General features: G+C 37.6%; 1 protein-coding gene across 1 annotated transcript in view; it reads right to left on the bottom strand.

Annotated features, from left to right (window-relative positions):
- TTN (titin) overlaps positions 1–25,629 on the bottom strand; it is a 242,931-nt gene that overhangs the window by 63,696 nt on the left and 153,606 nt on the right. The window contains exons 203-255 of the mRNA XM_065069777.1: positions 25,293–25,461; positions 24,934–25,200; positions 24,511–24,777; positions 24,141–24,419; positions 23,626–24,034; positions 23,399–23,523; positions 23,041–23,307; positions 21,457–21,726; positions 21,019–21,321; positions 20,594–20,896; positions 20,056–20,243; positions 19,856–19,970; positions 19,012–19,296; positions 18,574–18,725; positions 18,289–18,436; positions 17,982–18,159; positions 17,767–17,888; positions 17,381–17,668; positions 16,991–17,287; positions 16,688–16,874; positions 15,979–16,094; positions 15,589–15,888; positions 15,046–15,345; positions 14,848–14,953; positions 13,597–13,793; positions 13,185–13,490; positions 12,817–13,095; positions 12,132–12,431; positions 11,732–12,034; positions 11,259–11,633; positions 10,858–11,160; positions 10,295–10,594; positions 9,914–10,210; positions 9,530–9,814; positions 9,145–9,438; positions 8,447–8,746; positions 8,038–8,346; positions 7,755–7,945; positions 6,843–7,272; positions 6,043–6,351; positions 5,473–5,621; positions 5,355–5,387; positions 5,126–5,255; positions 4,726–5,025; positions 4,321–4,638; positions 3,934–4,230; positions 3,527–3,826; positions 2,540–2,854; positions 2,295–2,443; positions 1,220–1,370; positions 848–1,129; positions 456–758; positions 66–368 (exon numbers count right to left, since the gene is read on the bottom strand). Of these exons, the coding sequence (XP_064925849.1) occupies positions 66–368; positions 456–758; positions 848–1,129; positions 1,220–1,370; positions 2,295–2,443; positions 2,540–2,854; positions 3,527–3,826; positions 3,934–4,230; positions 4,321–4,638; positions 4,726–5,025; positions 5,126–5,255; positions 5,355–5,387; positions 5,473–5,621; positions 6,043–6,351; positions 6,843–7,272; positions 7,755–7,945; positions 8,038–8,346; positions 8,447–8,746; positions 9,145–9,438; positions 9,530–9,814; positions 9,914–10,210; positions 10,295–10,594; positions 10,858–11,160; positions 11,259–11,633; positions 11,732–12,034; positions 12,132–12,431; positions 12,817–13,095; positions 13,185–13,490; positions 13,597–13,793; positions 14,848–14,953; positions 15,046–15,345; positions 15,589–15,888; positions 15,979–16,094; positions 16,688–16,874; positions 16,991–17,287; positions 17,381–17,668; positions 17,767–17,888; positions 17,982–18,159; positions 18,289–18,436; positions 18,574–18,725; positions 19,012–19,296; positions 19,856–19,970; positions 20,056–20,243; positions 20,594–20,896; positions 21,019–21,321; positions 21,457–21,726; positions 23,041–23,307; positions 23,399–23,523; positions 23,626–24,034; positions 24,141–24,419; positions 24,511–24,777; positions 24,934–25,200; positions 25,293–25,461 (13,249 nt within the window). The remainder of the gene's footprint in view (positions 1–65; positions 369–455; positions 759–847; positions 1,130–1,219; positions 1,371–2,294; positions 2,444–2,539; positions 2,855–3,526; positions 3,827–3,933; positions 4,231–4,320; positions 4,639–4,725; positions 5,026–5,125; positions 5,256–5,354; positions 5,388–5,472; positions 5,622–6,042; positions 6,352–6,842; positions 7,273–7,754; positions 7,946–8,037; positions 8,347–8,446; positions 8,747–9,144; positions 9,439–9,529; positions 9,815–9,913; positions 10,211–10,294; positions 10,595–10,857; positions 11,161–11,258; positions 11,634–11,731; positions 12,035–12,131; positions 12,432–12,816; positions 13,096–13,184; positions 13,491–13,596; positions 13,794–14,847; positions 14,954–15,045; positions 15,346–15,588; positions 15,889–15,978; positions 16,095–16,687; positions 16,875–16,990; positions 17,288–17,380; positions 17,669–17,766; positions 17,889–17,981; positions 18,160–18,288; positions 18,437–18,573; positions 18,726–19,011; positions 19,297–19,855; positions 19,971–20,055; positions 20,244–20,593; positions 20,897–21,018; positions 21,322–21,456; positions 21,727–23,040; positions 23,308–23,398; positions 23,524–23,625; positions 24,035–24,140; positions 24,420–24,510; positions 24,778–24,933; positions 25,201–25,292; positions 25,462–25,629) is intronic.

The following is a 25,629-nucleotide window of genomic DNA, read 5'->3' on the forward strand; positions in this document are numbered from 1 at the left end:
ATAAGAAAAAGGAATCAGGAAATTTAATCACTGTGTTCAAAAGAATTATGAAAAAAGATACATACCAATTTCATCCTTGCACGTGATTGGTTTTGTGCAAAATGATGGCTTGCCTTGTCCCACAATATTGCAAGCACTCACACGATACTCGTAGGTGTCACCCTCTTTCAAGCCTTCTACAGTGTATTTCCTATCAAGCATTTTCTCCTTCGTAACTCTGTGGAATTTCTCTTTTCCAATGAGACGGCTCTCTAGAACATACATGGTGATATCTGAGCCTCCATTATATTTTGGAGGGTTCCAAGTTAATGTAACAGAGTTCTTGGTAACTGCTTTTACTTCCAGGTCTTCTGGACGGTCAGGAACAGCTGTGAGTAAACAAAAAAATATGGTAAATGCATTTTTCTGCATATTCATCTCACATGACAGTAATCCAAACCCAAAAATATACTTACTTATTGGATCTCTAATGACAATTTCTTTTGTTGTCTCTGTGAATGGACCCATGCCAATTATATTCTCAGCTGCAATTCGGAAAAAGTAGGCTTTCCCTTCAGTGAGTCCCTGAACAGTAGCATTCTGTCTTGTAACTGTGTAGCTTACTGGAGTCCAAGCTCTATGGTCAGATTCACGTTTTTCAATTATATAGTTGGTAATAGGAGATCCACCATCATCTTCTGGAGTAAACCATGTCAATTTACAAGAGTCACTGGTTAGGTTCTCGGTAAGGAATGGCATTCCAACTGGGCCTGGTACGTCTGAAAGCAAAGAAGAAACGGACTATTTAAGTATCCAAGCTGCATGTTAGAAATTTTACTTGTTCACAAGGACTTAAGTCATTATTTACCTAGCACATCAACAATAATAGTCTTCTTTCTCTCGCCACCATCATTTTTAGCAAGAAGAGTGTATATACCCTGGTGGCTCCTTTTGCAATTTTTGATGACCAAAGAAGAACTAATAGCTGTTTCTTCAATTTTGGCTTCTTCTGGTAAAGCTCGGTCATCCCTGCTCCAAGTCACTGTTGGAGGTGGTTTTCCTGAGACATATGCTATGATCCGAATTACTCCTCCAGCATGAACAACAATTCTGTCCCTGACACTTGCATCCAAATTAATATCAGGAGCCACTGTTGGAGGTGAACAAAAAATTCAATTAATAAGGTTTTTTTTTTTTCTCACTTTGACTTAGAAGTACTAAAAGTGTAAATGATAAATACCAATTCTGTCTTTCATTTCAATAATGTCTGTAATTTCTCCAGGCTCTCCAATGCCAGCAGCATTCACTGCTCTAACTCTAAATTTGTAAAAGCATCCTTCTTTTAATCCTGCCACAACGAACTTGGTTCCTCGAATTTCTTTATCTTTTACCTGGAAAAAAATATTATAACATCAGCTAACATCAAGGTATCATAAATTTCTTTTGTGATGTTTGAAACAAATCTCAAACCAGATGTTGTTCCAGATTTGCAAGCACAAAACAGTCTCAAGCCTATATGGATCTCACACAGAATTCTTCAGAGTCTGTGTAAAGAAATACGGGACATGGACATAGAAGCTATTCTGAATATTCTAATTTTTGATAATTCTAACAGACATGGATATTGCAGCAATTACTATAGTCTGTGCTCTCAGAAGCATTACATGTATTAGTGGACAAGTAAACTCATATAAGCGAGAATGGCAGAAAAAAGGAATTATGTTTAAACCCTCATATGAAGCCTGTTTACTTGGAAACAGTGCAGGAAATCTAGGTATTACTTAAAAGCACCCAAATGTTTAGGAACATAAAAAAATAGCTAAGGTATGCATCACTTAAATTTTCCATAACGCATTATTGAGAAACAAAATTCAGTAATGCATTCTTGAAAAAAAAAAAAAACAAACAAAAACCAAACAACAGTAACGCACTATTGAAAAAAGTTGGGAAATGTACAGACATAGTAGTTGCAAATGATTTGGCATAGTCTGATACCAGCGACACCTACTTTTGTGCCACTTCTAACTTGGTCTTGTGTTATGTTATTTTATCATATTATTATCATATTACATATTTTCTCACATCTTTAAACAGAAATTTAAAAATTATAAGTTTAGGAAACTGTGAAGTTAACATGATGTTGTGGAGCAGCAACTACTGACTTTTACATTTGATCTTATATTTTAAACATGTGAAGATAATTATGGTGCAAAAATGTGCACTTTTAGAAAATAACTTGCACAGTGAAAATTTCTAAAAAATATGTTTTCTGGAGGGACTTCTTTTGATAGACACACAGAGGGTTTTCCACCTACCCGTTCCCATTCTTCCTTTCCTTCCTCTTTATACTCGACAATGTAGCCAGTGACCCTGGAACCACCATCCTTTAGTGGTGGAGTCCACTCCAAGTCTACAGAAGACTTTGTCCAATCAGTAACTTTTGGAATAGGAGGGCCAGGTGGGGCTGAAAAATATCATCATACCATTACATCATAACAATATGTTCTATATTCTTATTTGAATACTTTCAAATTAAAAAATAGGAATGTAAAACATTTACCAATAGGATCTCTAGCAATTGCTGGATCAGATGGCATGCTTGGTGGGCCAACACCAGCTGCATTGATAGCTGAAACACGGAACTGATATTCAGAGCCTTCAATAAGACCTGTAACTTTGTATGAAACCCCCAGTGTCATAGGTTTGATAGGGTCACGGTTAACCCTGGTCCACCTCTTTCCAGTAGTCTCTTTGCGTTCCAACCAGTAACCAGTAATAGGAGAGCCACCATCATGTTCTGGTTCTTCCCAGTTTACAGTCATTGAGTCACGTGTTATACTGCTAACCGTTGGTTTGTCACAAGGTCCAGGAACAGCTGGGGGAAAAAAAATTCACACATAGTGTTAAAAAAAAAAAAAGCTTAAAGAAGATGGAGGTAGAGTGCAAAACAGAGCTATGCACGTGGTCACAGTTGGATCGGGTGGTGACCTATTTGAACGAGGTGCCTCCCCTCATTCACCTTCCCATCTCTATTCAGGTACACATACTTCCGTGAAACATAAACTATCTTTCCTTCAAATAACAATTGTCAAAGATTAGTCTTTCTCGCCTTCCTGGATCAGTACCTCATTTCAGTGCCCTTCCGTGTTTTAACAATGATTTTCTCTTGCCAGCCTAACACTCCTTCTACATCAGAGCTACCCTGCCTAATTTCTCTTTCAAAACTGAAGACAGAAAATTGTCTCTTCTTGATCTATAAGGTCAATAATGTCTCAAACACAACAGAATGACTTGAATCTTATCAGATAAACCTTTATTTGCATAGTCAAATCTTAAAACTCCTTGAAATTGTATTTTAATATATAACAAAGTGGGAGAAAAGTACACATGCTTTTAAGAACTACCTACTAATGCTAAAACCCTTCAAGCCATTCTAGAAAATTTACTTAAATTAAGAGAGAAAAGTAATAATGGTATTTAAAAGATATCGTACATACACCAGTGTATGAAAACAACTTACACCATTTGAAAGCATATTCCTACTTACTGAAAAGGTTTCGTGCTGTTTCTGGTTCACTATCCAAAGGTTCTCCAATACCATATTTGTTTTGTGCCATAATGCGGAACACGTATTCATGGCCTTCCATCAACTTGGGAACAGTGAATAAGCATTCCTTAGGCTCATTAGTAACGGGTACCCATGTCCTCCTATTTGCTTCTTTTTTCTCTATAACATAGTTTGTAATCTTAGAACCACCATCATCTAATGGAGGAAGCCATGATATTGTCATTTTATCAGCCAAAATGGATTCAAATTTAATAGGTCCTACTGGAGGTCCAGGACGGCCTAAAAGATACATTTTAATAAAGACGAATTAATTCAAATGTTATTAAAATAAAGTATCACATGAATGCTATTAATTTATGCAATGCATAAGAGTTATTGATATCTACCCAAAACGTTTAGTCTCATCTCCTTTGAAGCAGTTCCCAGATTATTTACGGCTGTTATGGTATATAAGCCTGTATCACTTCTGCGAGACTGTTGAATCAATAAAGTGCAAGTATCTTCGCCAACAATCTTGTTGACATGTTGATCATACGGCACTGCTTTTTTGTCGTCTGGTTTCTTTGGAGAAGCTTTTAGCCATGTTAATGTGGGAAAGGGTACACCCTTTATCTTGGCCACAATGTTAACATCTGTTCCTTCTTCAACCTCCATAAATTCTTTGAGTTCAATAGATGGTGGGCCTACAATGAAATGTTAAAAAAATTAACATACAAAAATAGTTCATAATTTTAAAATTGAATTTGTATCTACTGGTATCAGTTAGTACTTACATGTCTGGTCTTTGACAACAAGTGGTCCAACTGTGGCTGAAGGCCTACTAGGACCTGCTATATTTACAGCTTTGACTCTGAATTCATATTCTCCACCTTCTACAAGATCCTCAACAGTAAACTTTGTTTCCTCTACATCACGTCTATTGCATTGCTTCCAAGTCTCTTTCACTTCTCCAGTACGATCCCAGCGCAGACATTCAACATTATAATGTGTAACAGGAGCCCCACCATCATTCTTTGGTGGTTTCCATGTCAGACTCACAGTGTTCTTGGTTACAAGTCCAATCTTTAGTTTAATAGGTGGATCAGGAGGATCTTCACAAACAAAACAGAAATGTGAATAAATCCACTGTGCAGTACTGTCTGATTTTAAAGAATTGGTTTGACTTCTATTTCACTTACGGATTGGATCCCTGGCTGTGGTCCGTTGGATGGTTTCTGCAGGAGGGCCAACACCAAAACGGTTTTCCGCACGTACCCGGAAGAAATACTCTTGGCCAGATATGAGATCAGGCACAACAAAGGAAGTACTCCCACAGTTGGCATTGACTTTAGTCCAGGCCTTCCCATCAATAGTTCTTTTCTCTATAACGTAGCCTCTGATTCTATCTCCACCATCATCATCTGGCATCTTCCATGAAAGTTTACAACTACCTCTTGTGATATCACTTACTTTTAGGTCTTTCGGTGGACCTGGGACATCTGTTAAGGCAAAAGCACAACAGAAACAAATTTACATAAGTATGTAGAAAAATAAGACTAAAACTTAGTGCTTGAACACTTCAATATGTGTAAGCCATACCAAGCACATTAACTCTGACATGCGCAGTTTTTTGTCCTGCTTTGTTCTTTGCTGTAATACTGTATCGTCCAGAATGACTTCTGTTGCATTCAGGGATGATAATCACTGAACGCGTATCAGTTGCTTCCACCTGCATGTTACAGAAAGGAAGAGAAGTTATAGATCAACCTTAAATATTTATGTATGAAAAATGCAACAATACTAAAGTTACAAAAATTGGTTGCTTTACCTGAGCTTCTTCAGGCACATTATGACCTCCCTCCTATAAACAAAGGGAAATAATGTAAACATAAAAGGGCACAGGCTTAAATGTCTAGAAACACATGCAGAAAAAAGCTTTTACTAACCTTTGCTGTTATCTTTGCTTTTCCTTCAAACTCCCAAAATGTTTTTGGAACTGGACGACCCTTGATAACAGCTGGGATTTTAATTGTTGTGCCAGCACGACAAGAGAGGAAATCCTGTGCTCCAAGATCAAGGAATATATCTGGTTCCTCTGCAAAAATATTTTAATATGTAAATTTTAAGAGCTACTAAAAGTAAATTTCTGTCAGCACTGAGCTAAAACCGAACACAAACATGCAGAATGCAAGATTATATGAGAAAGGTTGGGTGTGCAAAAAGGAAGCTGGAAACTATACAAAAAGAAAAAATTGTTGTAGTCATTTCTTCATAAAATACACATTATTTCCTTAGTATGACTGCAGGTACTCATCAGTTTTCTAATAGATCCTGCCCTGGTAATGGTCATCATGACAATTTCAAAAATGTGTGTCAATCTCTTGTTACACTTCTGCATAATTGTTTGTTCTGTTTTATTTTTGGCTTGCCTGGCATTTTGCTTGAACATCCACAGCAGTACGTAACATTTATGTATAAATATTATACCTATATTATATTATTCCCAGGACATTTACCTAGAATATCTTGAACAGGTATTTCTGATGTTGCAGGACTTGGTTCTGATTCTCCGGCAGCATTTACAGCTTTCACTCTAAATCGGTATTTTCTGAGCTCTTTCAAGTTGGGAATAACACATTCACAAGTAGGAAAGAGTTTGTCTCCTTCATTCACCTTCTTCCAGTCAGTACTACCTTCATCTTGCATTTCAACAATATATCCTTTTATAGGACTGCCACCATCCTTTTGTGGAGGTTTCCATGCAAGAGCTACAGATGATTTAGTTTTGTCTTTGACCTCTGGGCAAGATGGTGGACCTGGCACAACTTGTAAAACAAGAGCAAGTAAAAATTACCTGAGAGTTAGTGCCTGCCTATTTTTCTGAATAGTTTCTAGAAGAAGGAAAGTATTTTCATTTTCTTCTGTCATACATAGTGTACAATCCTAGAACATGCATACTAATTACATATACTACATATATTATTAAAGGATTCTTAAGGTACAAAGCATAGAGATTGAACTCATTAACAGTAAAGAAAAACAGTAATATAAATATCTGATTCTGAACCCAAGTTTAATTGGCAATGGTGTAATCACAGTTTAAGGCTCATAAAAGAGGTAAAAAAATAAAGAGAATTATTTTTAAAATGGTGAAAACCAGCAGATCAGCAAACTACTTTGTGTCAAGATATTGGTTTTGGTTTAATGAAAACAAAGCATTGGATTAATCGCATTAAAATCTAGAGAAATAGTAGTAGAACATTTGGTTCTGGTGTGATATAGCCCTTAAAAATAGTAATACAATTTATATACTTACATATGGGATCTGCTGCTAAGGCAGGATCCGATGGTTCACTGGGAGGGCCAATTCCAGCAAGATTTTCAGCCATAACTCTAAACTGGTATTCAACACCTTCAACCAAACGAAGCACATTGTACTCTAGACCTTTTACTGATGGTTTTGTTACTGGAGCCCTGTTAACACGTGACCAGTAGACGCCTCCCACCTCTCTCTTCTCCAACCAATAGCCAGTTATTGGGCTGCCACCATTGTCCAAAGGAGGCTCCCAAGTCACTAGCATTGATGACCTGGTGCGATCTAAAATTTTAGGCTTTCCAGGAGGTCCAGGAAGGCCATACGGATTCTTAATAACAACTTTTTCTGAGAGGCATTCATCACTTATTCCATATTTGTTTGCAGCCCGGACTCTAAATTGATATTTCCCATCTGTTTCAAGATTCCATACCTGAAAAATAAGAGTTAAATCAACACTTGGCTACTTACAGAATAAACTTATTTGAAGTTATGCAGCAATTTTCACTTTAAATTCTGTCTTGAAATATCATTGATATACCCGTGTTTATGGACTACACAGCTATATGTAATGCCCTAAGGGTATTCTTATTTCAAGTGCATAGGACAAAATGTAAATAAAAATGTCTTCATGTTTCTTTTTGCATGTGGTAAAGCTATGTATAATGCTGGGAAACTGAAAGAAAGATGTCTTCTAACCTCAGCTGTGATTAAGTTAAGTATCAAGAGAGAACCATTTCTTTTGTTTTGTCACATGAGGAAAACACACATACATGGACGGGTAACATTCCTCCAGTAATTCTGGAGTCTAAACAGAGCATGAGCACTGGTATCTATGCAAGTAGCATTTTCATTAGTACTATTGTTATATTTTATGCATACTGAAGTATGTAAGAAAGATGTTTTATAAATTACCCCAAATCTTCTCTCAACAGCACTTTTGGAGACTTCTTCCCATTCAGATTTCTTCCTACCAGCATCACGTTTCTCGATAATGTAATGCGTAATTTCACTGCCACCATTATCAAGAGGTGCATCCCATGTTAAATAGCATGAGTCTGCTTTAATATCAGAAACAGCAAGGTTTCTTGGTGGAGAGGGACGATCTGTATGAAAGCAACAGAGCATAGAACTACATTAAGAAAAAGGAAAAAATCATTTTATTAGCTGTCATTTTATTAAAATGTCGCATCCTTACCATACACTTCAACATGCACATTGCGAAATGCAGTGCCAAGACGATTGGTAGCTCTCACAGTGTAAGTGCCTTTATCAGCCCTCACTGCTGCAGGCAGGATAAGTTCAGTTTTTGCCTCACTTCTAGATACTTCTTCCTTGGTTATCTTAAGTGCATTGGATGTTTGGTCAATTAAAACTTCATTCTTGTCCCACTCAATCTTTGGCATTGGCAGACCTGTCACATCAGCAGGAATATTAACTGGTTCTCCTGACATCACTTTGATTGTATCTCCTCTCACAGCCAAGCGTAGTGTTACAGTCGGAGGTACTGAAAACAAGAAGAAAAATGGCAGAGTGAAGATGAAACAGAGAAATTTCCTTGCAGTGTTCTGGAGATATTTGTATGGATTTCTTTAAAGCAGATATACCTTCATCATCTTGTATAACAACATTGAGTGGCAATGATGGTTCACTTTCTCCAATAGCATTGACAGCTTTGACACGGAATTCATACATATGAAGTTCATCAAGTTTTTCAACGAGAAGAGATGTTTTTGGACAGAGCCTTGCATTAACTCTTTCATAGTCTTTTGAATCATGTCTCCTCTTCTCAACAATATATCCTAAAATAGGGCTGCCACCATCACTACGCGGAGGCTTCCAATCAAGTGTAATAGTTGACTTTGTCCTCTCTGTGTACATGAACCTCTCAGGTGCTGTTGGAGGACCTATTAACATAGATAAATCATAATGAAAAAAAAGTTTAAAAATTAAGAGAATATTTAATCATATCAATACAGGAGCTCTGGTTGTTTAAGGCCATAGCTTTTGCATGCAAAGTATTTGAGGATGGTTATGGATAGTATAAAATTTCTCATGTATGTGGATAAAAAAGCAACAAGTAGCGTCTCGTTAGATATCAGTATTTTGTTACATAAAGATTCACATTAGTTTTACAGAACTGATTCAGTTCTGACTGAAGCAATTAATCTAAGGCAGCTGCCTTATCCATGTAGTAGAAAAGTGAATGCACTTTCTGTATAGAAAGCAATCCACACAACAATACTGGTTTATTAGCCTATAGAAGAAATTGTTTAAAAAAACCCCATAAAATTAGTCATCTTACCTAATGGATCAACTGCAAGAATGGGTCCTATTTCAACTGGTGGACCAGTACCAAACTTGTTCTTGGCACTAACACGGAATTTATATTCCTGCCCTTCAACTAGACCTGTAATATCACATTTAGATCTCTCTGTGTCTATAGCTACTCTCCATGTATGCATTTTGGCATCCTTCCGTTCAACAATGAAGCCTATGATATCACTGCCACCATCGTCTTCAGGATCAGACCAGTTAAGCAAACACATCTTTCTGTTTGTGACCACTGGCTTTAGGTCAAGGACTGGTCCAGGAACATCTGAAAAACAAAATCAAACAAGTAGGATAAAGCCCAAAGATTATCTTACCAAAAGAATTTCTCAGTTGATTTCAGAAAATATTTTTCTTACCAAATACTTCTACTCTGGTTCCTGCAGATTTGGAACCACTGCTATTGGTAGCAGTAATTACATATCTTCCATGGTCTTTTCTCAATGCATTCTTAATTGTTAACTCAGATTTTGTGCCAACATTTTCAATAACAACTCGGTCTTTGTCTAATTCACCCTCCTCCACAGCCCATTCAATGGTGGGAGTAGGACGTCCTGTCACAGTAGCAGGAATTTTAAGAGTTTGCCCAGCCATGATCTGAATGCCTGCTTTGACAGAAACATCCAGCTCAACAGTGGGAGGCTCTGCAGAAGAGAGAGAAACAGTTCATTAGTTTAAGGGAGAGATTCCAAAACATCTTTCAGGTAGCTGGAAATTTCTTGAAAATACTACAAATGCAATACCTTTAGGTTCTGCAACTGTTACAGGTTCGGTTTCACCAGGTGGTCCTTCACCAGCTGCATTAAGTGCAGTAACACGGAGTTTATAGTCTGCACCTTCTCTGACTTCTTTAACAGTATACTGTCGAACTTTAATGGGCTTCTCTGTGCAACGAGACCACTCATTTACTCCCATGAGCTGTTTGTATACATGGTAACCAGTGATATCTCCACCACCATTATATGCAGGAGGTTCCCATTCTAATTCAATAGAAGTTGCGCTCGTATCAGCAATCCTTGGAATCGGTGGACCAGGTGGCACTGTAAATAAGTGTAAATCAAAGTTAAAAGCTATGAATTCCATTCTGTCACCTGTCTGCTGTTAGCTTCTTCTAAGCCACTTACTTATTGGGTCCTGCGCAGTTTTTGGATCTGATGGTGGACTAAATTTGCCAGGGCCAGCTGCATTTTCAGCACATACTCTAAAGATGTAAGTTAATCCTTCCAGCAGTCCTTCAACTTTTATTTCCAGAGCATTCACGAGGTTTCTGTTGACTCGAGCCCAATGAGTACTATTAATTTCACGTTTCTCAATCCAATATCCTATGATTGGGCTGCCATTGTCTTTTGGTTCATTCCATTTAACCAACATACTGTTGCTGGTAGCATCTTGCACATCAGGCTTATTAGGTGGATCTGGTGGAGCTGGAAAAAAGAATAATAATTTTGTCATCATTGCCCTCTTCTTCAGAGCTTACTTGAAGCTAAAAGAGAACTAAGATATGAGAAATTACTAATTTAAATTCATTAATAGTTCTTCTACTCTCTTTCTTAGAAACTTTGATTCTTAACTGCAATCAGTAATCAAACTTGAAGTGGTTTCCTTTTGGTAAGACTAGTAGTCTATTAAGCACAGAGAATGTCACTATTCTGATGTGAAAAAGTTGTAGTTCAAAATTAAAACTTACAGAAAGGATCTTTTGCTGTCATTGGTTTTGAAACACATGGTGGTCCTGGTCCAACTCTATTTTCAGCAAATACACGGAAGAGATATTCCTTTCCTTCAATCAGTTTCGTTACATGGAATTTGCAATGCCTTAGTGTTGAACTAACAGTGACCCAGCCCATTTCAGCTTTTGTATTGTCTTTCTTTTCCAGTACATAGTTCAAGATTTCGCTTCCACCATCATCAAGGGGAGGCTCCCACTTGCAAATGACAGAATTTTTCCTCACATCTTCAAATACAAAGTTGACTGGAGGCCCAGGTGTATCTGTCAGTAGAGCATGAAAAATGATGAGTACTCATCTTGTGCACTCCTTACCCAGTACTTTGAAAAACTAGGTGTTTTTGAGTGTATTCATTACATACCTAACACATTAACTTCACATGAGGCTTTTGCAACACCATGATCATTTTCCACTTTAATTGTAAACGTGCCATGGTCAGCTCTGATAGAGTCACGAATTGATAGTATAGACTCTCCTTCTTTATGGTTGTCAATACTCATGCGTTCTGGCAGTGAAAGTTGGAAAGGTTCCTCTTCTTCAGCTTCACCCTTCTTCTTCCTTGTATAAGTTGTTACTCTCTTTTTTATTTCCTCTGGTCTGACAACTTCATCATTCCTCAGCCAAGTGATAGATGGGTAAGGTGACCCTGAAATATGTGCCTCAAGTATGATCTCATCACCTCTCTTCACCTCAAGGCCAGACTGTAGGTTTGCAGCAAGGAAGACTTTCGGAGCCTCTGTAATAACACAGAATGAAAAAATGGAGAGTAGAATCTTCCAATGTGTTTGAGGATGCCTGGAAATTTCTACAAACAATCAAATGAGAAATTCATACCAATAGGATCCACAGCTTTCACAAAAGGAGTAATCCGTGATGGCTCACTGATGCCAGCAGCATTCTCAGCACGAACACGAAACTGATATTCCTTTCCTTCCTCAAGACCTTTCACTGGATAAGTTAATAGAGGTACCAGATAGTCATTGCATCTCTCCCACCTCTCCTTGCCCTTAGTAAGCTTTTCTATTATATAGCCCATAATCTTGCTTCCACCATCAAACAGGGGTGGTTTCCATGTAAGTGTTACTGATTTTGATGTTGGATTATGGACCTCAAGGTCAACAGGAGGATCTGGAGGCTCTGTGGGACAGTAGCAAAAGAAGTGTCTTGTGAGAAAATAAAGTATGATGATTTTAGTTAAAATTCATGAGGTTATTTAGTAGTAAAAAAACCTTACGTTTTGGGTCTTCTGCAATGATTGGGTTTCTTAGTTCAAGGTATTCACCTCCTCCAATCTTATTGACAGCTTTAACACGGAAGTAATATTCACTATTTGGGATAAGATCTTTGACTTGCCATGAAAGCTTATTTTCACCAGACATGACTGGGATGTATGTTCTACGACCAGCTTCTCTTCGTTCCAGAACATAATGCAGAATAGGAGTACCACCATCAAAGTCTGGAGGTTCCCAAGAGACTTTGCAAGAATTCTTAGTTACTTCACTTGCCTTAATGTCTTTACACTGTCCAGGTGGACCTGTTTTAAATAAGAATAATAAAATTAGTTAATTAAATAGATGGGAAACTGTATTCCTATAAATATTAAATTATATTGCATTTCTACAGTTTCTAAAGGTGAAAAATACTCAGAATTCTTACAGGCTTTTTTTTTATATTTATATGATGACTATTCGTAATAATTGGGTTTTGATCAGCTACCAACTATTGAGACCAGGTTTGGGCAAAGTGTTTTTTTTTGTGGGATTTTGTAACATTAATGCCTTTATGTCAATCTAGGTGTGTCTCAGTTGAAGTGATTCCTCCACATGGCAGAAAAGGGATTTATCTGTTCCTTTCTTCTGTCAGCTGCAGGACCCAAGTGAGGATAAGTATCTTTCTCAGAATGAAAGAGGCCTAGTTACCTATGACTTTGACATTGACTGAGCCAGTTGTTGATGCCAGTTTGTTCTCCAGTGTGATAGTATAAACACCAGCATCAGCATGAACACTGTCTATGACTTCGAGCAATGCAGAGGTGTAGTCACTCTTCATTGTTGTCCTGTCACCAGCTTTCAACTCTTTGCCATCTTTGTGCCATGTTATAGTTGGGGATGGAACAGCTCTGAAGGGTACAGGAATACTTAATTTCTGTCCTTTAACAACAATAATGTCACGAGTTTTTAGATCAATGGTTGGATTACCTGTAAAAGTAAGCATTACATTACTAGAAAGTTGCCCAATACCATTCTTTTTGCAGCTATGAAGATCTGAAAAAAAAATCTGCTCTTACAGTCTGGGTCCTTGGCAACAACTTTTTCTGAGATGTCTGATGGCTCGCTAGCTCCAACAGCATTGACAGCTCGGACTCTCAGCACATATTCCTTGTCTGGAACAACGCCTTCCTCCACTTTGCATTTTAGGTCTTTTATTGGACGGGAATTGATTCTCATCCATTTTTCTGTTCCTGCTTCGCACATCTCAACATTATACCCAATAATAGGGCTTCCACCATTCTTCTCAGGTGGTTTCCATGCAATGCAAATGTGGTTTCGACCTGCATCAGTAACATGTAAATCCTGAGGAGGTGAAGGAGGACCTGCAGAAATTGAAAAGAATTATGTCATTTTTTTTTCCCAGATTATCTATTCTACACAGTACACTGCTTTTATAATCCATACACTGTATATTACACTACTACTTACTTGTTGGATCTTCAATATGAATGAGGTCTGTTGGTTCACTGGGATGACCACAGCCAGCTTCATTTTCTGCACGAACCTGGAACTGTACATCTATACCTTCAATGACATCAGTCACTCTGAAATTGCAATCTGGACCAGCTGTCTTGCCAGCTTTTACCCAGCGAGTGGCTAGTTTTTCTTTCTTTTCAATAACGTATCTGAATAAATTGGGGAAAATAACATCAGGCACTTGAAACATGAACATTTCAGACTTCTTGCTCAACAAAACAGATTAAGACAGATTAAAATAGTTTGGGCAATGGAAAAGTAGAGAGAGTCATGAGTGACAGAGTCAATTAATTTTACTTCACACATCAGCTCCTTAGTCCTGGTAGGTCATGGACGTAATGGGGCTGACATTATTGACAGGCCCAGTTCTGAAATCCAGTTCCTGAACTTCTGCAGAGGTAAAAGAGCTTTCAAGCTATACTTGTATCTTTGCTAGTTTGGATCTCAGTGGTTAGTCCACTGAAAATATTTGTAGATGCTAGTATCCATGAGTCACTCAGCTGTCACAATTCTGCCTGTGGTAGGCTATAGGAAAGTAATGTGAATTGGGTGGCATGTTGCTTTGGGTGGATCTCTGTAGTTGTCAGTTTGTTTAAGATATGCTTACTGTGATTGGGAAGGAGAGGAAAAGTGAAAACATAAAGAGGAAAAAGCTAACTGGCATTCAAGGTGAATTTCAGAGGACAGATACTTTAGAAACCAAAGAAAAGAATAAGTTAGAAGCAATTCGGAGTAAAACAGTCTGTGTGAAAAGTGTAATGAAGAGAATGAACTGGAAATAGATAAAGCTTCATTTTAGCTCAGTGTTTACAGTTTGAATGATAAACTAAGGCAGAAGGAAAACATAAAAATATTACGTGGTGGATGGGTCTAAGTGGCTACAGCTCTGAAAGAACTGGAGCCAATGGTTGCATTAATTTTTTAAAATTTTATATAGAGTTCAATTTAATCTGATTTGATTACAAACTGTTTTGAGGACATTGACACACATTAATTTTTCATGTACATTAGGTTATTTATGTTTGCATGATTTCTGTGTTTTAAATTCAAACCCTTAATTGCTTTGATGACATGGCTTCTCTTTTATTATACATCAATTCACCTCTATCATGTTTGTCCCCTTAAAATGTAAACATTTTGAGAAAAGATCATTAAAAGATCTTCATCTACAGGAAACACTACACAAACTTAAAATGACCTTACCTTTGAATTGGTCTGCCACCATCATTCTTAGGTGGTTCCCATTTCAAATCGACATGGCCTTTTGTCACTTCAACAATTGTAAGAGCATATGGAGGCCCAGGGGTTGCTAAAGAAAAAAATACACACATCAGAAAAATAGGAATCCATTACATCTCAGCTGTTTCTACTGATCGCTCAGTAAGCAAATTTGAAACTTACTGAAAGTATCTTTAGCAAGCACGGAATCTTCAATTTCACAATAGTCACTCTGTCCAATGGCATTTTCAGCAGCCACACGGAACACATACAATGAGCCTTCAGTCAGTGGGCTTACTGTGTACTTTGTGTCTTTCACTGTTGTATCAACTGTCTGCCAGCCTTTTCGCCTTACATCTCTCTTTTCAACAATATAATTGGTAATTGGAGAACCCCCATCTTTTTCTGGTACTGTCCATTTAAGATCTGCTGTGTTTTTAGTAATATTAATAACTTCAAGCCACCGAGGTGGTGAAGGAGGATCTGTAAAATAGAAAAAGAACATAAAAAAGGTCAGTGTATTTCCCATCAAAGATCTTGGAAGACAGGGAATATACCCAAACTATTAAAAATTTGTATTTTCATAGCTAAAGCATGGCAGAGTCTAATCTTTCGTAAACCCTCCAAGAGTTCACTTGGTACCTACAGGGACAGACAGACATGGGGCTTTTTAAAAGACAGAGAGAGTGTATTTGCAGCAGCAGCACTTTCTGAAACAATACTCACAGAGCCTCTCCTTGCACAGCACAGGGTCACTGGGTTCACTGGGCTCACTCTCACCAGCCTTATTCACAGCTCTTACACGGAATGAATATTCTTGTTTCTCCATAAGCCCTTTGAGGAAGTGTTCAGTTGTGGGAACTCCTTCAGCCACTCTCACCCACTCATCTGTTCCAGTCTTTAATAGTTCGATGACGTAAGATTCAATCTTTGCCCCTCCATCGTGTTCTGGCTTTGTCCAGTTCAGGGTTAAAGATGTCTTGCCAACATCTTTCACAGTTGGCTTTCCAGGAGGCCATGGTGGATCTAGACAGGAGCCCAATATTAATTATGTGATTGAAAATAAAGAATTTTTTTTGTTGTTAAATTAAATTATTAAAAATGTGTTTATTATACCAATTGGGTCTTTCACTAAGATTGGCTCTGTTTCCTTGCTTGGTTTTCCAGGTCCTGCAAGATTCTCTGCCAAAACACGGAACTTATATTTCTTCTTATTTGTAAGACCTTTAACTCTGGAAAGAAACATTAAGTTGGATTAAACTAAATCTATGCACTAACTCATGCCTAAAACATTATCCTTTATACTTTTCATACTACCGTTTACTTGGAATATCTGAAAATATCCAAATTACAGCTGATGATGTTTTATGAAATGGTGAACATTCAAAATAGATATATTGTCAACACTAAAATGGTTCGCCATGACACAGAAACCAATGTTTTGAGAGCCATCTTGCATTTCTCTGTGTTACACGGTTGTTAGTTAATATGAGTATCTGGAGAAAAAATCCCCAGGGTTTTGGCAAATTGATACTTGAGGTGGCTATGTCTGCTTTTTTAGAATGTTTTATGAATAATCATATAGCACAGAAAATATTAAACATAATATTTTTGTTAAGAAAAAGAGATTATTTACTTTTCTGTAAAGATATTATTCTTTAAAATTAATTATCAAAAGAAGTATGCCATCAGATGCTAGTTGGATCTAAACTCATGAAAGCAAGGAAAAAAAAGAGCAAGAACAACATGAAACTTGTTTAGAAGTCTACTGTTACATTTTTGTGTCTCTGTGACCTATTTCAGACTAAAATCACTATAGTCTTACTTGAATGTTGTATCTTTCACTGGCATTTTATTGCATTTTATCCATTTATCTTGCTCAGGATCATATCTTTCAACCCAGTATCCAGTTATGGGGCTGCCACCATCTTCATCTGGTTCATTCCATGTTAAAGTGACTGAATCTTTAGTGACCTCTGTAGGCTTGACACCTGTTGGGGGGCCTGGTGGATCTGTATAAATTGACACATGAAAAAAAAAAAAAGACAAAAACCAAGCCCATCACACATATGCCTATTTTTTCCCATGAAAATATAGCAAAAATTTAATATTAATTTAATTAACTAACCGAATGAATATTTTGCAATGATAGGGTTACACTCTGCTGGCTCCCCAATACCATACATGTTCTCAGCACTGACTCGGAACACATATTCTTTATGAGGAGTTAAATTGGTGGCTCTGAATTTTGTATCCTTAATAGTTGATGACAACTTGTGCCATATTTCACTGTCTGTAGCTCTTTTCTCAAGGACATAATTGGTAATTTTAGAACCCCCATCATCTCGTGGAGGATTCCATGTTAGAAGGCAGGATTCATTTGTGATTTCCGATACATCGAATGCAGCTGGTGGACCAGGTTTATCTGTAGAGGACAAGATGTGAATGTTAATCTTACGCTTGCACACCTCAGTACATTACTAATGATTTTTATAAACAACTTGAAACATATGCATACCAAGAACATTAACTTCAACAACAGCAGTAGCACGTCCACTGGAATTTACAGCTTCTATAATATAGGTTCCACTGTCACTCCTCTTGCTATTTGTAATAGTGACTGTAGAATGATTAGGTTTGGTTTCAATAGTGATTCTGTCATCAGGTCTCAAAATTTTGTCAGCCTTGGTCCATGTAATCTGGGGCTCAGGCTGTCCAGTTACTTTAGCTGGCAGCTCAATTTTAGTTCCAGCTTTCACAGTAAGTCCAGCCAGAAGCTTCACATCTAAGAAAATTTCTGGAGCCTCTGATTTAGGAGAGAACAAAAACATAATTGTAGAAACAGTATTTCAGAGACTAGTAAAAACAAAGCAGTTATTGTAATTCAGTGACTGAAGTAACTACCTTTTGCATCAATAGCTTGAATATCATCTGTTGGCTTACTCGGTCTGCTAGCTCCTATTCTGTTCAGAGCCTTAACCCGATATGCATACCACTCTCCTTCCTTGAGCTTTGTTACTTCCATTCTGTTAAAAAAAAAAAAAAAATCCAAATATTTAAAGTGGTGAGGATGGCTCAGTTAGTTGAAAGAATATACCTTCTGATGATAATTTACTTACTTTGTTTCAACAACAGGTTCTCCGCATATCTCCCACTTGTCTGTGCCACGTTGGGATTTTTCTACAAGATAACCCTTAATGCGGGCACCACCATCATATTTGGGAGGCTCCCATGTTAGGAAGATTCCTTTTGATGTTGGATTTCTCCATTTAACATTCTCTGGTGGATCAGGCACCGCTATTAAAAATGAAAAACATGGGATCTTAGAAACCAGTCTAAGGAAGATGTTTTTTAATCTTATTTTGAAGAAAATCAGCAATATTTCAGAAACAGAAAATCAGCACCAATGTGAAACAGTGGACTCACTTGCTGGTGCTGACATATTTACAGGTTCATCAATATATGCAGGTTCTCCTGGGCCACATTTGTTGCATGCACAAACTCTAAATAAGTATTCTTTTCCTTGGATGAGGTCAGGTACAGTGAAGTCTTGATCAACAACATTATCCATAACCTAAAGAAAAGGAAGGCTCCAATGTATTTCTAAAAAATATTTCCAAAGGGCAACTATGAAAATAAGACACAAAATTCAGTAGCACATGTGGAGACAACATAGCACAGAGAAATTGAAATGAGAAAGAATGAACTTACTTTGCTCCATGTTTTCCGGCTTACTTCACGCTTTTCAATTACATAGCCAGTAACTGGAGCTCCACCATCATCTTCTGGAGGTTCCCATGACAGTTGCACAGTGTTCCTGATTATTTCTATAACTTTAAGTTCTCTTGGTGCACCTGGACGAGCTGGAAATCAGAGAAATTTTATTTATTATTTTGTAATCGGAGTTTGTCAAATGATATCTATGTAATCTATCTGCCAGAAGACTTACTCTTCTTAGTAATTCTTCTTGAAACAGCAAAGTGGGATGTTGAAAGTCAGAAAAGATATTTTTTTGAGGATGGATTTCTAGTTTTTGTTTAAATATACTCGGTTTACTGAAAGTTGTGTGATTTCACATCAATAACCTAATTACATTTTAGCAAGACAAATATGGAATGTTATTGCTAGAATATATACATGTCCACTTACCAATGACATTAACATCAATTTCTCCTGAAACAGATGACACAGGGTTTTCTAATGTTAGGGAATAAATTCCCTTGTCTGGACGTTCACTTGGAGTAATTACAAGTTCTGCAAAGGAGGCAGTGGTCTTCATTGTTACACGATCACCCTCTTCTAAGACTTGGTCACCGAAAGACCATGTGGCGGTTGGCACAGGGTAGCCAGTGATAGGAACACGGATCTTGATTGGCTCTGGGACAATAACTTCCAGCCCATCTTTAAATGCACTTAGGTCCATTGTGGGTCCAACTGGAAAATGTGGAAAAGAGATTTGATGAAATATTTTCAGATGTTCTGAATATGGCTCATGCTAGATGTGTTGAGAGGCTGATTCTGACTGGATCTCGGCCTGCAGGATGGAACTGTCTAGACCCAGCTGTGGCTTATCAACTCCCTACCTCTCCCTGGCTGAACCGTTTTTAGAAACACATGAGACAATAAGGCAGCTCAGCATTATCAAGTCAGAGATCTAAGTTACCCTTTAATCTAAAAAAATGGTATTGTTTAGATTTTTTATTTTATTTTATTTTCTCTGTCATTCTCTCCTTCTCTCTTATCTTCCAGAAAGCCAGGCAAAAGGTCATGCCTTGCTCTTCAGGAAACCTAATAGGTCTCTACCTAATAGTGCAGCTGATTATCTGCAGAATTTGTAATGGAGGTGAAATAGCTCAGAATTTCAAAGGTCTAAGGCTCTTTATACTAGCTGGCATCAACTATGTGGTGAAAAACATACATATTACCCACAAAATGCACTTTAATTGTGTGTCTTGTCTGATTAGTTAACTTTAATAAATAGCATATGGCTTACCAAAAGTGTCATCTGCAGTTAATGGCCCAATAGCCTCTGCTGGGTCAGACACACCAGCTGCATTTTCTGCTGAGACTCTGTAGTAATACCTGGATCCTGGTTTCAATCCAGTTACCTAAAAAGTGCAAAGAACCATTTAGTAACTGCTATAAAAGATGACCTACACATTGAATAGTTTGTTGATGAACAGAGCATCTTACCTTATAAGTAAGAGCAGGTACTAGTTTTGGGTTACAGCGAATCCACTTGTCTGTTCCTTCTTCTTGCCTTTCAACAATATAGCCTAAGACTGGACTTCCTCCATCATCGAGAGGAGGTTCCCATGTGAGCTGCACTGATGACTTAGTTTGATCTGAATGATCAAGGTTAATGGGAGGACTTGGTCTCCCTGAAAATAATTAAAGAGAAACACATTTTCACAACTGAAAAAGGAATAGGGTCCTGCATATCAGCAGTCTATACCTTAAAGTACTCTTTAAAAGTCTTTGCATAGCTTTTTGTAAACCAGTTTTTGAAACTGAGGTTGGATCCTAATTTCAGTATAAAAATACTTGGAGTTCTTGCTAAACCAAGTAGTAGCAAGGTACTTCTGATATGTTTGAAGGAGAAAAGTGGGAAAAATAAAACTGTACACGGTTTTTGCAGCACACATTTCTCAATTGAACACACACATAATACATAAACACTCAAAATGTCCCTGTCTCCTAATGGAATTACAATCAGTGCTTGCATACTTACCGATTGGGTCCATAATTTTTACTGCACGTGTGGCAGGACTTGGTTTGCCAACTCCAACCACGTTTTGAGCTCTTACTCTGAAGAAATATTCTTCATTTTCCACAACATCGGTCAGGACAGCTGACAGTTCATCAGCTCCAGTGACCATAGTTGGCTCCCATTTGATGGAAGCTCTGTTACGCAGTTCGATAACGTAGCCAGTAATCGGAGATCCTCCATCATACTCAGGTGGTTCCCAGGTAAGTGTAGCTCCAAACCTGTTCACATCGGTGACTTCTACATTTTGAGGAGGACCAGGAACTTCTACATTTTATTTTAGGGAGAAAAAGGAAAAACAAGGTATGTGTTTTTTACCTATTGTTAGAGTTTGCACTGCTTTTCTTACAGTGTCATCAGACACTGAATTTTTTTATAATTTTGCTCACCAAATTTGCTCTTAGCCTCCACAGGTGTCTCTGTTTCCACTGGCTCACCAGTGCCCACTCTGTTTCGTGCACTGACACGGAAGAGATACTCAACTCCTCCTTTTTGAAGTCCAGTGACAGTGTATTCACAATTTTCAGCACGATCAGTGACCACAATCCAAGTCTTACGCTTGATATCACGTCTTTCAATGACGTAGCCTAATATTTTACTTCCACCATCACTTTCTGGCTCTTCCCAGGCAAGGCCAACTTCACCATCATAAGTTTCAGTGACTTCCAAGTTTCTAACTGGACCTGGAACATCTAACAAAGACATGACATATTTTAGGGTATTGCATCTTTTTCTTTTTTTTTTTTTTTTTTTTTTCCCTCCTTTTTCCTTTTTATTCCTCTGGCTTAAATAAATGTAAGCAAGGTTTTAATAATGGGAATACTTACCAATGACTTCTACATTGATGAATGCTTCTGCTTGGCCATGTTTGTTTCGAAGAATAACCTTGTACCTTCCTTTATCTGATTTCTTTGCTTCATAAATTTTGAAGGTAGTGCAGTCAGTTGTTGTATCAACAGTTGTTGTGGGCAGACTTTCCTCCCCTTTCAACCATTCAGCTTCTGCTCTTGGGTAGGCATCATATGGAACAGTCATAGTTAAAGGCTTCCCAACATCAACCACAAGGTTTTGATCACCAGTCTTGATTTTAGGTGCGGCTAAGAAAGACAAATGTGATGAGTAAGTACTTACATATATATACATAAGATGTATGCGTGTAGTCAGCAAAAAAGCTAACATAGAAAAGTAAAAGGTGCTGTTGTGTGAATTCTAAGCAAATCCTTTGTATACTCACTGGATTGCTCCAGGGAAAGAAATTCAGTATGTACTGTGTCCTCCTATAAAATCGGGGAAGAGGGAGTTGCTTTTTGAGCACTCGTTTAATGTATTTTATTGGTTTGATCATGTAAAATAGACAAATTAGGAATTAATTTTCTTAGATGACTGAAATGAGTAGACCAAGTAATTTTCACATTTTAGATCTGCAGTGACCTAATGCAAAGGTTCTGTCTCCTTTAAGCTCAATTAATGCTCTTTGATACAGACACTGAAAAGTGACTTATATTTTCCTCAACAGTTGGATCAGTGTGGTATAATAAAAGATGTTTGTTGTCTGAATTATAATTCATACATTTTAACAGACTTGCACTTGTCTCAGCCTGATTGTATATTCATTTTAATTAGACTCTTTGAAAGAACAAAAAAGAATTTAGGTAAGTAGTTGTGCTGGTTTGACTGAAAAAGAGTTAATTTTCTTTGTGCAGTTAGGAACCTTTCCATAGCTAGCATGGTCATTATTTGGACTTAGTTTGAGAACAAGAGAAAACACCCCAGCACAGAGTTAATGTTTTTAATTGGTCTGGTCTGAGGGTCAAGGACACTCTGAGTGCTCTACCCACAGATGTGAGGCATGGATGGGGCAGAGCTCGACTGACATCCAGACTGATCAATAAGAGTATTTCAGCCTATTAGTGTCATGCTTCATATTTAAGGAGGAGGGGACACCTTCCGCTCTCTCTCTCACTGGGTGTTTCTCACTCTTGCTTTTTCGCTCTTTTTGTCAGAGCTGGGGAAGTTTTTGTGCAGGACGTTTAGTTTGGCTTTTTGCCATTTTGCAGAGGCCTCTAAGCCTTTCTGCCTTCTTCCTTTTTTTCAGGACCTGCTGTGGCTTCCTGGGACTGGCTGCTCAGTTGTGGACAGAATTCATGAAAAATGCCTTGAGTATCTTTTATTTCTATTTTATAGAGATATTTACTAGTAGTGTATTAGTATTTTGTTATTTTATTAAACTGTGTTTATCTCAATCCAAGTTTCTGCTCCCTTTTCGATTTTCTCCCCTATTGGGGTGGGCAGAAGTGGACAGAGCGAGTGAGTGGCTATCATGGTTGTATTGCTAGCTCAGGTTAAACCACAACAGTAGTTAATTCACTAATAAAAGATACTATAAAAGAAACACAAAGCAAGCAACTTACCAGCTAATTCAAGCTTAGCTCTAGCTTCCTTATCTTTGGCAATAAATCTGTATTCCCCTTGGTCACGGGGCTTTATATCGCACACCTGCAGCCTGTGGACTTTTCCTTCACTCATCATCTGATGTTTATCACCTTGGACAATAATCATGTTGTTTCTCAACCACTTGACCTCCACACCATCTTTGTTCAACTCAGCTGTGAAGATGACATCTGTACCAGGAGCTTCATAAATATCTTGTGGAGGTCGGATGATCTCAACAGGGATTTCTGAAATGTCAATCAATTTGGTGTCATTTGCATATTGCTTCTATTATTACTAAATAATGAATAAATAAATACTATTAAATTTTACTCGTACCTTCAACAAAAAGTCTTGCTCTAGACTTTCTGTCATCCACTCCACAGGAATATTCACACTCATCATGAAGTCTACAATCTTTTATGATTAATCTGTGCAGATTTCCATCCTTTTCAAACTGGTATCTTTAGAGTGGAGAAAAGTACACAGTATTTTAGTTTCCAGACAAAGCAACAAGGTAAGCAAGCATGTTTGGCATATTAACAAACATAATAAAATGTACACACTTTTTGCCTTCTTTGATTTCTCTTCCATTTCTGTACCATCTGACACTGGCTTTCTCTTTGGACAGCTGGCATGTAAAGACAGCATCATCAAATTCAGTGACAGTCTGGTCTCTGAGATGCTCAATGAAGTCTGCTGGTGCTTCTGTGATGAGAAGCTCTGCAACAGATTTGTCTTGACCAGCAGTAACAGTGTATTCCCCTTCATCTATAAACCCACAGTCTTTAATGATGAGTGAATGTTTGTATTTGTCAATTTTGTACAAAATGCGCTTGCTGAATGTGATCTCTTCGCCATTCTTTGTCCATTTGAGGGTTGCATTAAGGCGATTGACTTTGCACCAGAATGTGACAGTTTTCTTTTCCATGGTCTCAATGTCTTCAAGGGGCTCAACAATTCTGAGATCCTCCTCTGTTAAGACAAAGAAACCCAAGTGATTAATTTAGATCCTCATGATCCTCATGTGAAATTGAATGTAAGATGATGAAATAATTTTAATACAGTGCAAGTTATTTACCTAATACTGTTAAGGCAGCAGAGCTTTTGACGTGTTCACCTCTCTGGTTTGACAGTGAGATAGTATAGGCAGCTTGATCTTTCAGCTGTGCATCTCTGATTCTGAGAGTGTAAACTAGATCCTTCTGGACAATAATGTATTTTGCACTATCAAATATTGCCTCATCATTTTTGTACCACTTCTCTTTGGCACCTTCTTTATTGACTTCGCAGTTGAAGATAATTTCTTGACCCTCATTAACTTCTTGGTCCTTAAGAGGAGTTATAATCCTCAGTTTTTCTGAAATTGAGAAAATAGAAGAAATAGGACATCATCTAGCATAAGGAATGCAACAAAATATGTACATGCACATTGATAAAATAAAGCTTACCGATCACTGTTAAGCGTGCTGTAGCTTTAGCTTCACCAACCATGACATTATACTTTCCTGCATCTCCTAGAATAGAGTCTTTAACCACAAGCATTCTCTTTTTGCCGTCTGAAATGATGTCATACTTATCACCAGGCTCCAGGACTGTGTCACCCCTCAGCCACTGTACTGCAATTGCCTCTTTGGATACTGAACAAACAAATTCAGCTTTGTCTCCTTCAAGCACTTCAATGTTCTGTGGTCTGGTAAGAAATTCTGCTGCAAGTTCTGAAAGAAAATGTTTTTGCAGATAAATATGATTTTATTTTATTTTTATTTACTTCTGAAGATAATAAACCAAGTTGCGTATTCTTATTGATTTTTAGATTTTTTAATTCTTTATTTTTTTCCCAGAAAACAAGGCCACCAAAATAACTCTCTTACCATGTACAGTGAGTTTTCCGGTTGTGCTAGAGCTTCGGAGCTTGCAAGTATATTTGCCAGCATCATCAGGATGAGCATTACGTATGAGAAGAATTCTCTTTCGGCCTTCAGAAATGTGTTCAAATCTGCCACCATCAGGCACCTCATCATCTCCTTTAAACCAACTAACTTCAGCATTGGGCTTTGAAACTTCACAAATCAATTTTACAGTGTCATTTTCATTTACTTCAAGATCAGGAAGATTTTTTGTGAAAACAGCCTCTTCCTCTGCAAGAAGAATTTAGAAGGATGATTAAAGCCTTTCATCAAAACCCCATTTTTTCTTGTTCATAGATTAGATTATAAAACACTGTGTTTACCTATCACCGTAAGTAGGCCTGAAGTTCGAGCTGTTTTTGCTTCACATGCATATTCGGCTTCATCATCGAAGACACATTTATTGACCACAAGAATGTGTTCTGCACCTTTGGAAATTATGTCATACTTTTTGCCTTTTCTGATTTCAATGCCATCCTTAAACCACTTCACCTGTTTTAGAACAAATCAGCATGGTTATTAACATATTCATAATAGATTTCAGTTGTGTATTGTTTTGTAACAAAACAATAAAGTTGTCAATTAAAAAACAAAAAAACCCCAAAACAACAACAACAAAAAACCAAAACCAATACTCTAGTTGAAGGAGTTACTCAGATT

This window comes from Columba livia, chromosome 7, assembly GCF_036013475.1.
Source record: "Columba livia isolate bColLiv1 breed racing homer chromosome 7, bColLiv1.pat.W.v2, whole genome shotgun sequence".
Taxonomy (NCBI): Eukaryota; Metazoa; Chordata; class Aves; order Columbiformes; family Columbidae; genus Columba; species Columba livia.